The 14,122-nt window shown below is 53.3% G+C and overlaps 1 protein-coding gene across 1 annotated transcript; it reads right to left on the reverse strand.

Annotated features, from left to right (window-relative positions):
• Positions 1-3,340: 3,340 nt before the first annotated feature.
• On the reverse strand, positions 3,341-14,089 carry CNGA2 (cyclic nucleotide gated channel subunit alpha 2). The gene is made up of 7 exons (XM_026791907.2): positions 13,439-14,089; positions 12,062-12,194; positions 10,985-11,095; positions 9,963-10,133; positions 7,711-7,818; positions 7,252-7,358; positions 3,341-6,202 (listed from the first exon to the last, which is right to left on the reverse strand). The coding sequence occupies exons 1-7, from the start codon at positions 13,521-13,523 to the stop codon at positions 4,776-4,778; spliced, it is 2,142 nt and encodes a 713-aa protein (XP_026647708.1). The 5' UTR covers positions 13,524-14,089; the 3' UTR covers positions 3,341-4,775.
• Positions 14,090-14,122: the final 33 nt, after the last annotated feature.

Here is a 14,122-nt window from a genome sequence, read left to right on the forward strand (position 1 = left end):
TTTCCTCCTGAGAAGCTGAGAGGCCTCATGAACAAAATGTAAACATTGATTATCTGCTGCTGTGGAATGCAACAGGTGCATCTGTGATTGGCTCATGTTAGTTGTTTCTAATTAATGGCCTATCAGCTGGCTTGGACTCTCTGTCTGAGATACAAGCCTTTGTTATCATTCTTTCTTTTTCTATTCTTAGCCAGCATTCTGATGAAACCTTTTCTTCTATTCTTTTGGTATAGTTTTAATGTAATATATATCGTAAAACAATAAATCAGCCTTCTGAAACATGGAGTCAGATCCTCATCTCTTCCCCCAACCTGAGATCCCTGTGAACACGGTCACAGCAGCACCCCAGGGCTCTGGCAGGGGCTCCTGCCAGTTATTCTCCAGCCATTCATTTCTAAGAGCAGCCCCAGCACAGGGCACATCCAGCACCACCCAAGCACCACGAGAACAAGCTGAGGGCAGAGCTTTTCCTTTGGAGCCTCCCTCTCCCTGCAGGAGAAGCAGGCAGTGCTTTGATCTCAGAGCTCTGAACCCAAAGGAGCTGAGCAGGATATTTCCCTTGCAGGAAGCAGCTGCATGGGAGGCTGGTGACCACCTCCAGTGCCAGCCCCTTGGGAAGGGGTGGAATCTCTGCTTGCAGCAGCCCTGACTCCCCTGGGTGCAGAGGAGGCAGGAGCTGGAGGACGAAAAGCTGTCTAGAAAGCTCTAAAAGAAGCCCATGCTGGAGTTGCCTCCAAACTTTCCTGATTTTTGAGAGATTTGGGTGCAACCAGCCCATAGGAGAGCCACAGTGGGGTCAGGATGACAGAGCAAGATGGGAGCTTGCCCCTGAGCCTCACACCATGCCCCTGGCACACAGATCTCCTCACCAGGCTGGGTTTGCTGTGCCTCGGGCTTCATGCCAGACCCTCTCTGCAATCCCCAGTCCACTGCTCCAGCCTGGTCTGCAGCTTGCTGACCTCACTGGGCTCTGGAGAAGGGGCAAAGCCAGATGGGCTCCAGTGCTGCAGCCCTGCTGCCCGCAGCCTGAGCAGAGGCTGTTTTGGAGTTTGCTCACTATCACCAAGTGGCCTTTTCATGAATACATTAAGAACAGCAGGCAGGCAGCTGGGAGGCAGCAGTTATCATTGTGGTGTCCTGGCAGGCTCCCTTCCTTTTCCCCAGCTGTGAAATGGGCACCTGCATTCCCAGAGGTCAGTGAGAGCTTTTTCTGGTATCATCCAGTGACATCCATTACATTCCTGGAAGTGATGCTCACAGGGGAGAGAAACCCAGCATGGCACAACACAGTTATGGGTGATTCACCTGAGCATGCCAGGCCTTTTCCTGCAGCTCTGGCAGGCAGACTAGCTGTGAAGATCTCTTGATAGCAGAAAACATCTGCTGCAGATGTCAGGGGGTGATGGGTGGCTGCCTGGTGAAGTACACATTTCTCAACCTCTCCCAAAGTCAATATATTTGCTGCACATTTGATGTCTCCCATCCACAACACACTGAGAACCACCCCTCTGTACAACAGAAGCTATCTTTGGAGAGAGCTAAGAGGAGGAAATGATTAGTAATATATGGACAAGGCAGCTCAGTGCTCTGTCTCTGCAGGGCGCTGAGCAGACCCTTCCAGTGGGGTTTTCCTTCTGGATGCCTTTGCCAGCTCTCTGCTCCCCATCTCCAGCACAGCCTTAGGGAAGCCACCTGTGAAACGGGCAGCAGCCAAAGCTGGATGTGCTGAGCCCCGTGTCTGCTCTGCCGGGAATTGAGGCAGTCTGCGAGTGCAGCTGTGCCACTGTGTGCTTCCCTCCAACATCTGCCTGTCCTGCTCACTGAAAAAGCCACGGAGCTGCTGCTAATTTCATTAGCAGGCCCGTCAAGCGGTTCATCAATCCATGATTTCCTGGCTTGCCGCCCTGAGGAAACAAGCGGGATCTGCTCTGAATTCACAAAGCCATCCCCTGGGGTCATTTGTCTGAAGGCTTAAAATTTCCCGAGTGCATTATTATCTCGGATTAAAACTGGGGGAGGGAGGGGCCTTGATTGGTTTTTCTGCCCATCCCCGGAGTAAAAACAGAGCTCCCTCAGCCTCCAGCAGCTCCCGAGCCGCGGCAGGAGCTGCCCCGCTCCATCCGTGCCCCTGCTCCTACCCGGGCAGGGGTAAAGGTGGGGCAGAGCCCTCGGACAGGGGCACGGACGGGGCAGAGCCCTCGGACAGGGCGGTGGAAGGAGGGGACATCGAGAAACAGCCGTGGTGGCGTTGTCAAAGGCCGCACCGAGGGTCCTGCAGGCAGTGTCCCCGCCCGCTCGCAAGGAGGGTCCCGCACAGAGTCCCCCCTCCCGCCCGAGGATGTCGCACTGAGGGTGCCCCATCCTGCACAGGGATGTCGCACGGAGGGCCCCCCTGTGTCGCACTGAGGGTCCCCCCATCCCGCCCTGAGGATGTCGCACGGAGGGTCCCCTCTGCGGCACTAAGGGTCCCCTGTCTCGCACGGCGATGTCGCACTCAGGGTCCCCTCTCCCGCACGGAGGGTCCCCTCTCTCGCACGGCGATGTAGCACTGAGTGCACTAGTGAGCACTATCTCACTCAGTGTCCCCTATCCCGCGCAGTGATGTCGCACCGAGGGTCCCAATCCCACACTGAGTGTCCCCTCTGTCTCACTGAGGGTCCCCATCCCGCACGAGGCTGTCTCAGTCAGGGTCCCCCCTATCCCGCACGGGGATGTCGCACTGAGGGTCCCCTATTCTGCCCGGGGATGTCTCACTCAGTGTCCCTCTGTCTCGCTCAGTGTCCCTTTTCCCGCACTCAGTGTCCCCATCCTGCACGGTCGCTCCGGTCCGGAGGATCCCGGCGGGCGCGGCGGATCCGCGGCCCACAGCGCCCTCTGCCGGCCGCCCGCGGCACCGCAGCGCCGGCTGGGGAGCGGGGAACGGGAACGGGGAACCGGGAAAAGGGAATGGGGAACGGGAGACGGGAAACGGAGAACGGGGAATGAGCGGTGCGGGAAGGAACGGGGAACGGGAAACAGGCGGGAAGGGGAACGGGCGGTGCGGGGAAAAACGGGCGGTGTCGGAGGGAAAGGGAGGGAGAACGGGAGGTGTGGGAGGGAACACGAGGTGCGGGGTAAAAGGCAGTGCAGGGCGGATTCTGCAAAGTTCCAGCTGCAAATCCATGACCGATCCTCCCAGGAAAGGGGGAATTTGGGAGCCGTGGCTCGTGGCATTATAAGGAGTAGAACTGCAACTACGCCGACTTCAGCCAAGAGCATCTTGATCATAAAAGGAAAAAAATAAAAACAACAAACCTAGAAGTGCTACAGTTTAATTCAGAGATGATGAAAAATATTTATTCTTACTTCAACTTCTAATTTTGGTAATGTAACTGTTCCTACTCCCACAATCCCAAAAAGCAAGGCCATTTTTTTAAAATGGAAAACATTAATATGAAATGCAGAGGCAGTTTTAGATTGGAGGGAAAGAAAGAACAAAGGAAACACTCTCAGTTTTCCACTATGAACCTTTCTGGGCTGATATTTCCCCGTGTGTCCTCCCATATTTTAACCAAACTCTTGGCTGAATTTGACCCAGAACACGAATTCCTTTCTGCACCAAATATTTCCCTGCTTGGAAACCAGCCCAAGCCCACCCCACGGGTGCAGTGGGCTCACAGGTCCCTCACCAAGAAGTGAGGTGCCATCCTCCAGTGCCAGCACTGTCCTGTGCTCTGAGGCAGGGGTGACACTGCTGCTGGCACTGGTGCTGCTGCTTGCAGGGATTTGGGGCAGTTCCTGCATGGTTCCCCTCCTCTCCATCAAGCTGCTCACACCACAGAGCACCCATAGCTGCAGCACAGCCTGGCAGAGCTTTGCTGGCTCTCACAGTGGTGCCACATTTCCACCCTCACACGTGTCCCTGTGGCTCTGCCACTCATCTCTCCTCCAGAAGGCAGGGGAGGCCCATGCAGCCTGCAAAGCCCCAAAACTCCCACTGAGTACAAGAAAACCCCCTGCCTAAGAAAATAAATGTGTTCTGTGCTCTCTCTGAGCTACCCACAGCCAAGCAAATATGGGCACAGTTGGCTCCCACCATGGCTTTATCTTTTTAAAACACGTCCCTTCAGTCAGACCTGTCCTTGCACATCTGAATGTCATTAGATGGAGGAGAGAGACGCTCTCAGTCTGACTCCTGCTCTCTGACTTTAGCACTGCACCTCTGCATTGCACTTGTCATGCAAGGCACCCACAGCCCCAGTGGGAATCACACGGCTTCCACAGCAGCAGGGCTGGGAACACTGTCCCCAGGCAGGGGCAGTGCTCAGGGCACCAAACACCTGCCCCAGGTGCCCCCTGGCAGCACCAAACAACAGAAGAGAGGGGCAGCAGCTGCAGGCCCTGCCATCTCTGTGCCAGGGCAGTGACAGTGACCCAGAGCAGCCTCTCTCTCTGCAGGCATCAGAGGCACAGTTTGGCCTGTCTAACTGAGTTTGGGCACCTTGTGGGTAAAGTTTCTGGGCAGTGTTTGCAGACACTCACTGAGGACTGACCACCTGGAGCGAGTTATAAAGGCTGAACCCAAAAGGCATGAAAAAAGTGACAGGACAGAGGAGGAGCTGGGACAGTCTCCTGATTTGGAGCCACCTCAGGGGCTGCCATCAAGGCAGTGCCACAGCAGCAGTGCTAAGGACCTGAGAAAAGGCCCTGGCAAGGCAGCCACAGGGTGTGCCTTGTGAAACAGCAAACACTGCCTCAGCACCAGGTCAGACATTGTCCAGCTGACTCTGTTCCCCTCACTGCATCCCACCCCCAGATGAAGCTTTCTCCTCATCCTCAAACAGACTGTCTGAGCTGTCAGAGAAGAAATCCTCCAGTTCCTCCTGCCTCATCCTGGCCTCCAGAGCAGTGATGCGCTGCTTGAGCTTCATCTGGGCATCGTTGTACTCGGTCAGGAGCCGGCCAAAGCGGGCGTGCAGCGTGTCCAGGCTCGAGGCCACCCTGTCCAGCCTCTCCTCCACGCTCTTCCCTTCTGTGCTTTCCTCTGCAGCTGACTCATCCAGCAGCCCTTCCTTCATCAGGATCTCCCTGCCACGCTCCTCCAAGATCCTTTTGGCCTCAGGGTACTCTGTGACTGCTTCCATGAGATCTTCCTTGGACAGGCAGAAGAGATCAGAGTAGCCCAAGCTGATGATGTTGGCTGTGCGCCTGTTGCCCATCTTGCTGCCTTTGATGTTGAGGATGCTGATCTCACCAAAGCAGCCCCCTGCAGTGAGCAGAGCATACTGTGTGGTGCCATCCTCCCCCACCACGGCCAGCTTGCCCTCCTTGATGATGTACATCTCCTTCCCAATGTCCCCTTTGCGGCACACGAAATCCCCCGGGCTGAACACCTGAGGGCGAAGCTTCAGCACCAGCTCCACCAGCAGCCCCGCCTCGCAATTCTGGAAAATCCTCACCTTCTTCAGCGTCTCCAGGTGAACGTTGATGGCAATCTCTGCCCTTAACTTATCAGGGAGGTTCTTGAGGACCTCCCGTTCATCCACTGCCTTCTTGTTGGTCCACAGGTAGTCGAACCACTTGATGACTTTGGTTTCCAGGTCCTTGCTCACCTTGCGGAACTGCATGTAGTGTTTGACGGCATCGATCCTGGCCTGGAACTCCGCCCTGGTGGCGTTCATGTTGGAGATCATGGAGCCCACGTTGCCCACGATGGTGGCGAAGATGAGGACGCCAATGAGGAAGTCAAAGATGACAAAGAGGTACTCTTCATCCCGCACGGGAGGAGGGGTCTCCCCAATGGTGGTCAGCGTCAGCGTGGACCAGTAGAGACAGTAGACGTACTCGCGGGTCAGAGAGCCGTACTCAGGCTCTGTGACGTTGGGGTACACCCAGCTGTCCTCCCCGAAGCCGATGGCCTTGGAGATGGCATAGTAGATGCAGGCGTTCCAGTGGATGATGACCAGGATGTAGAGAACCAGGTTGCTGATGCGGAAGATGTTGGGGTGGCTGGTCCTGGTCTCGGTCCTGTCGAAGAACTCGAACATGCGGGAGAAGCGCAGCAGCCTGTTGAAACGCAGCTCGGGGCAGTGCAACCCCAGCCAAACATAGGCCAGGTCTGTGGGCACGATGGAGAGAACATCCAGCTTGAACTGCAGCGTGGGGATGTAGTTATCCCGCAGCTTCTTCAGGTCCTTGACCAGGAGGCCCTGTTCCAAGAACCCTGAAGAGAAGCAAATCACAGGATTATCTTGGCTGAGGTTTGATTTTTCTGCAGGTTTTGTGAGCACTTGGGCAATGGATTTGTGTGCATAAATACTCAGGGTCACCCAAATATTACCAGTTCCTGCTTGTCGCAGGCATCTTTTATGAAAAATCCTTTCCTTAGGATTAATCCTTTCCTTAGGATTTTTCCTCCGGAGAGGCTTCAAGAACAAAATGTAAATATTGATTATCTGCTGCTGTGGAAAGCAACAGGTGCATCTTTGATTGGCCCATTTGGATGTTTGTAATTAATGGCCAATCACAGCCAGCTAGCTTGGACAGAGAGCCAAGCCACAAACCTTTGTTATCATTCTTTGCTATTCTATTCTTAGCTAGCCCTCTGATGAAATCTTTTCTTCTATTCTTTTAGTATAGTTTTAATGTAATATATATCATAAAATAATAAATCAAGCCTTCTGAAACGTGGAGTCAGATCCTTGTCTCTTCCCCAGTCCAAAAACCCCTGTGAACATGGTTACACCTGCTCTACTCAGTTTGTTATCACTCAAGGCCTTCATCTGGCAAAAGCCACCCAAAGATATAACTCAGGAATTTAGTCTCTTGCCACAAAGAAAAAGGAACACAAAGGTTTCCATCCTCCAGATGATGAATTATTGCAGTTCTGACAGAAAATGTAGAGCCAAGTGCTGCCTTCCGAGAACATTAAATTCTACCATTTTTCCATGCAGATAATTCATGAGCTGAACTGATGCAAAATCAGAGATACAGACCTTCAACTGTGCCCGAATACTAATAGTAATGCAGGTAATTTTGTACAATTATTCAAAGGTGAAGTTGAAAGCTGGGATGATTAATCTTTCATTTTGAAACTTGCTCCATTTCTCAGATCTTCTAATTAGATTCTTTCTCTGGAGACTGTTTCATACTAGTGAACGCCAAGGTAGGCAAAACCCTCCTTCTAATGGACCTGAGGATTGGGCCCGTCCCTTGCAGCTCATCTGCACTTGTAAGGGATTAAAGGAAAGCCAGGATGGTGCTGCTGCTCACCTGTGTGCAGGCGGATCACTGTGTCCCCGAGGTAGAGAGCATCTGAGATGTAATCCAACACCAGCCACAGCACTAAATAGGTCTTCTGCAGGTCAGTGAAGCAAGCCCTGGTAGAGGAAGGTCATCAAACAGGGTGTGAGACCACAAATCCCCTCATCTCTAATTATTACAGCTGAATGTTGGCTGATCCTGAGGCACCCAGCTCTGCAACAGAGCTTGGCCACTGGGAGCTCCTCTTCCAGGAATTAAAACTCCCTGCTCTGAAAAATCTGCCCTCCTTTGAAAACATCTCCCAAATGACCCTGAAACCAAGGCCCTTTCCAGCTGGGCCAGAATGGACAGTGATGGGAAGGGTCTCTTTCCTTTCAGTACCCAGCAGTGTCAGTTTGGTCCTGGCTGAGCCACAACCAGCAGGTGATCAGGAGGGTGACAGGAGGCAGGAACAACCTCCCAGCTCACCTGGCCACCAGCAGGCACCAGTTGTAGAGGACGGGAACTGCAATCACAGCCAGCCAGTGGTAATAGCGGTCCCCCGAAGGGTCCACCACAAAGAACAGCCATTTCCTCCTGGAAATGTGGAAAACAGGGTTGGAACAAAGCATGTGAGCCACATCCTTCATGCCTTGCACCACACTGCCTCCAGCAGAGCCGCAGCTTTGGGCCAGCCTTGAGCCAGGACCATCCCAGCAGTTCCAAATCCCAGCACTGTTCAGGTTCCTTTATCCTTAAAACTGAGCTAAGAATGCAGCAGAAGAGGAACCTGTGGGATGGTGAGGCAAAGCACATGGCCCACCTGCCACAGTACCCCCGTGCAGAGCCAGGAGCAAATGTGTGGGAGGGGGGGATCAGAAAAGTTCTCCTGATGTACATGACATTGCTTCTCCCAGGTGAGGCAGGGACCGGTGCCAGGCACATCTGAAGAGAAGAGTGATTGGAACAGGGAGCAAAGTGTGCTGCAGATCAGTGGCAGCACAGGAGGGCTGCCCAAGGCCCAGAGCAGTGCCCTGGGGGCAGCTGGCACGGCAGGGCTGCCTCCTGTGCCTCCTGCAGGCTGCACAGCCCGGCTCCAGCCTTTGAACTGCTCCCAAGTGTTTGATCCTGCTCGCCCTGGGACGCTGAGATAAGCAGCGTGTGCTCCACTTGCCAGATTCACCAGAGAGGCTGGGGAAGGGAAACTCTGTGGCTGGGTTGATAGGCTTGTAGCAGCCTGGTGGGACAAAACACCCTCTCCTCCTTCCCTCCCTCCCAGCTTTTGAACACAAAACTCCCTCCAGTGACAGGCAGAAAACCCAACCCACTTGCCAACAGATTCCCCATGCCCACCCCATTACTGTGGCAGCTTCAAAGGCAGAACCCCTGCTTGGAAGTCTCCTTTCCCTGGAGTACAGGCAGTGCCCAGAGTGTGGGCCCTGGCACTCGGCTCAAAGCCAGCCCCAGTCCCTCTGTTCACCCTCTGTGCACCCACAGACAAGTGGTGATCCAGCCTCCCCATAAAAAGGCTTATTTTTAACCAGAAAGTGCAGCTTGAACATTTGTTTTTTGAGAAAGGGGCTCTGCTCCCTGGGACATAGAGCAGTGCCACAGGGGAAGGACTCACCTGCAGTCAGCACCCACCACCACCAAAACCTCAGCAATGCTGTTCATTCATGGGGTTGGTAATTTCAGCTTTAAATCACCAGTGCTGCCATGACAGGAGGCCAGAATCACTGATTCTGGGCAGCAGGGCCAAGGCTGGAAAAACAGAGTTAACCCAGGAAGAGGGAATAATCATCTGCCTCTCCCCAAAGGCTTTGGAGCCTGCCATGGCCATGAGCAGCTCATGTGTGGGATTACCAGGCTTGGGGCTCTTCTTACCTGTGGAAATGAGCACCTAGAAAACCCCAGCAGTTCCCACTGGACCCCCAGAACCCAGTGGCACTGAGCAGCCCTTTCCCAGCCCACCTCAGCTCCTTCTAGCCATGAACAAGCCCCCCTCAGCCTCACAGGGCAGAACAGCCTTTTCTTCCATTACTAATAAAGACCCAGATACAAGGCTCAGATTATTTTTCTCCTACAGAAAACAATTATTTCTTGGTGTTTTAATTACCATGTATAATGGCAGGGTCCAGGGTAGGCTGTGAGCTTTGCCCTCTAATTAGCCAGCAGAAGAAAAGCCAGGTTATTGCTTCTCACCAGGAGTGTGAGCTGAGGAGATGAAAGGGCTGGATCTGAAAGAGCCTTTTCACAAAGCTGTTCTTTGTGGGGACACAGGCAGCAAACACACTCCCTTCATGCTGCAGATGATGAATGAGAGCGGCAAATCCCAGGTTGGTGGCTCCTGGGTGGGATGCAGTGGCTGCTGTGTGCAGTCCTGCATCCCTTGCCTTGTGCCCAGCCCCTCACATGCACAAGGTGCATCTTGTTACAGACCCAGGGCTGGCTCCAAAAACAACCCTAGTGCAGGGCTGGTATGAACTGGGGAGGTCTGATGGGTATGGAGCAGGAGGGATGGTCCCCCATGGCTGAAGGACAGGCCAGGTCTGAGATTTCCACAGGGACACTCCACCAGCTCCTTTGTGTCAACAAAACAGCCCAGCAGAGCCAGGCTGGTGCCAAGAGGTCAGGAGGGACCCTTCCCACCACCCCACCCCAGATCCTTCTTTCCCCCCTGAGCTCCACACACAGCTGATCCCCAGCCGAGGACGGCAGGGACCATGGCAAAGGGACCCTACTTTTTGTTTAACTTCTCACTCTCCTCATCCTCGAGCTCATCAGCAGCTCCTGCAGGCACGGTCAGGAGCTCATGGCCTTGGAATCGCTCCAGGAAGGGGTCTGGCCTCTGCTGCTCCTCGTGCAGGCTCTTGTTGGCCCAGTCCCTGAGCACCAGCACCAGCCGCACTATCCTGCACAGGGACACAGGCACACCAGGGGTTAACAACACACAGCAAGGACAGGGAAAGCTTCAACAGAGACATCGGGGGAGCTGCAGCTGGGGAGAAAACTCTCACAGCTCCCTCTCAAGTGTGGTGGTGTTCACAGGGGTCCCAGGACCAGGGAAGAGAGAAGAATCTGACTCCGTGTTTCAGAAGGCTGATTTATAATTTTATGATATATATTATATTAAAAGAAAATTATATACTAAAACTATACTAAAGAATAGAATAAAGGATTTCATCAGAAGGCTTGAAAGGAATAGAAAAGAATGATAATAAAATCTTGCAACTGACCAGAGAGTCTGAGACAGCCAGACTGTGATTGGCCATTAATTACACACAACCACATGAGACCAATCACAGATTCACCTGTTGCATTCCACAGCAGCAGATAATGTTTACATTTTGTTCCTGAGGCCTCTCAGCTTCTCAGGAGAAAAAATCCTAGCAAAAGGATTTTTCATAAAATGTGTCTGTGACACTCAAGCACTAGAATGTGTGGTTTACCCCTTTTAGTGATGATGTGGGACCAAAAATACACAAGCAGTAGAGACCACCCTGATGGAGTCCCACAACTTCTATCCCAGTCCTGCTGTCACTCCCACAGGAATATGGGGGATCTGAGGGAGGCTGCCTGCAGGGACAGGAGCCTCTGAGCCCAGTGGGGTTGAAGCCATCCCACACCAAAACCCTCTCTGGGGGCACTGGGGCACCAAGGGCAGCATTCACAGATGCTCATCCCATGAATTCCATACAGCAGAAAGGGATAGAAGGCCCCAGTGCATAAAGGGCCCACCCCACCCCAGGGCACACACAAATACCTGGCCAAGGCTCCCTGGCCTTGGAAAGCACGGTCAGCCCTTTGCTCCCCTCCAGGCAGGCTGACTCCTCTCTGCAGCTCTAAGCTGGTGCCATCCTGCGTTGAACAGGTCCTGCCATGGGGAAAAAGGAGATTATTGTAGTGGTGAACCCCAGAATAATGGGTATTGACTCCATGATTGTAGAAGGCTGGTTAAATGTTTTATTAAGTTATACTGTATTAACTCTATACTATACCATACTAGAAAGAAAACCCCGTGACCCTTACAGACAGTCACGACACAGTTTTGACCTAAATGGTTAATTAATTAAAACACTATCACCAAAGTCTAATTAAGAAATCCCTTTTGGTAAATAATCTCCATAACACATTCCACATGTATCAAACAGCAGATGTAGCAAGTGAAGATAAGAATTGTTTTCCTTCTGAGTTTTCCCACAGCCTTCCCCAGGAAATCCTGGTAAAATCTGTGTCTCTCTGTTATGTGATACCACAGGGGATCATATCCACTCTGTGCCACCACACACACAGGCACACTGGAGGAAGCTGGCAGCAGAGATTGGGCACCACAGCCCTGCCCTGTGCTGGTGTTCACAGGGGTCCCAGGATGAGGGAAAGATGAGAATCTTGACTCCATGTTTCAGAAGGCTGATTATCATATCATATCATATCATATCATATCATATCATATCATATCATATCATATTATATCATATCATATCATATCATATCATAAAAACTATACTAAAAGAACAGAAGAAAGGATTTCATCAGAAGGCTTGCAAGGAATAGAAAAAGAATAGAATGATAATAAAATCTTGTGACTGACCAGAGAGTCTGAGCCAGCTGACTGTGATTGGCCATTAATTAGAACCAATGAGACCAATCACAGATGCACCTGTTGCATTCCACAGCAGCAGATAATTATTGTCTACATTTAGTTTATGAGGCCTCTCAGCTTCTCAGGAGGAAAAATCCCAGCAAAAGGATTTTTTTTTTCATAAAATGTGTCTGTGGCAGTGCCCATGCCAGGCTTTCCCTCCCCTGCCCCAGGAACCCAAAGCAGGGAGCAGCTGACCTGCTGGTGCTGAGCCCTGTGCCCTCCGTGCCACCCTGGGGCTGGTGGTTGGCTGGGGAGCTGTGCACACCATTGCTCCTGGCTGGCATCCTCAGGGAGAGGGGACCAGGGGCACTTACCCTGCCCCGGGAACCTGCAACGAGCACAGAACAGCCACAGGAAACACAGGCAGGACACATCACATGTTTGAACCAGGAATCCAGCACAGCGTGGGAAGAGAGGGTCCAACACCATGGCAGGGGCCCACACCATGTTCCCCGGGAGTCCTGAGGGTGTTTTGTTCTCCCCAAGAGATCCCACAGCTGCCTGGAGCCATGAGAGATGCTCTCCTAATCGTCCAGGCTCCTCATTCACTGCCAGAGGAACACCTCTGTTTCCTTCTCTTCCCTGGTTCTGCCCACCTCTCCCTTGCCTTCCTGCTCTCCTCGCCTTCTGTTACCTGGCCTTGCCTGCCCTTCCCCTTCCCATTCCTTGCCTTGTGCTCTCCTCCTTTTCCCTGCCTTTCCCTGTCCCTCCCTTGCCTTGTCTTTCCCACTCCAACCCCTCTTTTACCCTGCTTGCTTTCTCCTCCTTTGCCTTTACTTGCCTTGTCCTTCCTACCCCTCCCTTGCCTGCCTCGTCCTCCTCTGCCTTGCTTTGGGTTGCTTGCCTGGCTTCTCTATGCCTTTCCCTTTCCCTTTCCTATCTTTGGCACTGGTACCACCAGTGCCGCCACCATCATTCAGTTTCGAGCCTGGTGTCCCCCAGATCCTGGAGCGCTGCCTCAGGCAGGCTGGCTGGGTCACATCCCTGCCCCAGGAGCTCCCTCGGGCTTTTCAGACACCAAGGCAGGGCAGGAGCAGCAGTGTACCAGCACGGTGACAGCAGGGACAGTGCCCACCTGATGTGGCTGTCACCACCCCGGTACCTTGAACAGCAAGACACACTCCGAGGAGCTGGCAGCTCCTGGGGATGAAAGGGGAGGAGAGAGATGTGCTGCTCGGGGATGCTCCATTTCCCTATGCAGTGTTCCCTTCTCCCCAGCCATCAGCTCCTGGGGGGCAGGAGGGACCCCAGAGGGTGCCCAGCTGGACATCCCAGCCACGCTGAGCTGCTCTGTGTCCCGGAGATCCCAGCCCTGCTGAGCTGCTCTGTGTCCCAGGTCTCTGTGCAGCCAGGGACAGGCACAGCCAGCAGCCCCAGCTGGGCTCAGGTGCTGCCACACCAGGGGATGCACCCGGATTGCTGCCAGGGTTCTGCTCCCACTCCCCTCCCAGCCCCTGTCCTGGGCAAGGGCAAAATGGTGATTCTGTCCCTGCTTCAGAGGTGTGCCACAGCTGCTGCTAGGATGGAAAACTGGGAAAGGCAGACACATTTAACACACTCACATCCACTTACCTCTTTGCCTGCTGGCAGAACAGGGGGCCAAAAGTGCTGCTGTGGAGTCCCAGCAAAGAGCGCTGCAGAGTTTGAAGGTGATCATGAAACGCACCTTTCGCCAATTTCTGCCCTCTTATTTTGCTCAGGAAGTCATTCTAGTGCCCAGTTAGCAAAAAATCTGCACCCCCAAGGCAGTCAGGAAGAGGTCAGCTTTTCTCCTCCCCCTCAGGATGTAACCATTAGCAGTGGCTGAGGATCCATCCCCGACAGGCACACGGAGTCCTGCACCTTGTGCAGGGCTGATCTGAAAGCACCAGTGCCTGGAGTCTCTTTTATCTTTGCTATCAAAGGTTTACCTTCTCCTTTCCCCTTCAAAGCATTGAATTCCACTTGTTCTGATCTCCCTGAGCACCCACGCAGCAGGCAGTCCAAAGGAACAAACAGAATTTCCCAGCCTTGGCTGGGGCTGGGGCTCCTGGGCGAGCACCCAGCAGCACAGGATGTCCCCTTGCTCTTGTCCCCACATCACACACTCCAGGTGACAGCTCACCAGCAGCACTGGCAGCAATGTGCCCCCATTCCAATTCTCTGTTTGCTCTCTGCCTCCAAAAGGAACATGGGAGCTCCAGAGCTGCTCCCTCGAGCCCCGTTGTGCACAAAACACTTTATTTGCTGTGCAGTTGTCGTGGCAGTGGCCCTTAG

Source organism: Zonotrichia albicollis, chromosome 14, assembly GCF_047830755.1.
Source record: "Zonotrichia albicollis isolate bZonAlb1 chromosome 14, bZonAlb1.hap1, whole genome shotgun sequence".
In the NCBI taxonomy this organism is placed as follows: Eukaryota; Metazoa; Chordata; class Aves; order Passeriformes; family Passerellidae; genus Zonotrichia; species Zonotrichia albicollis.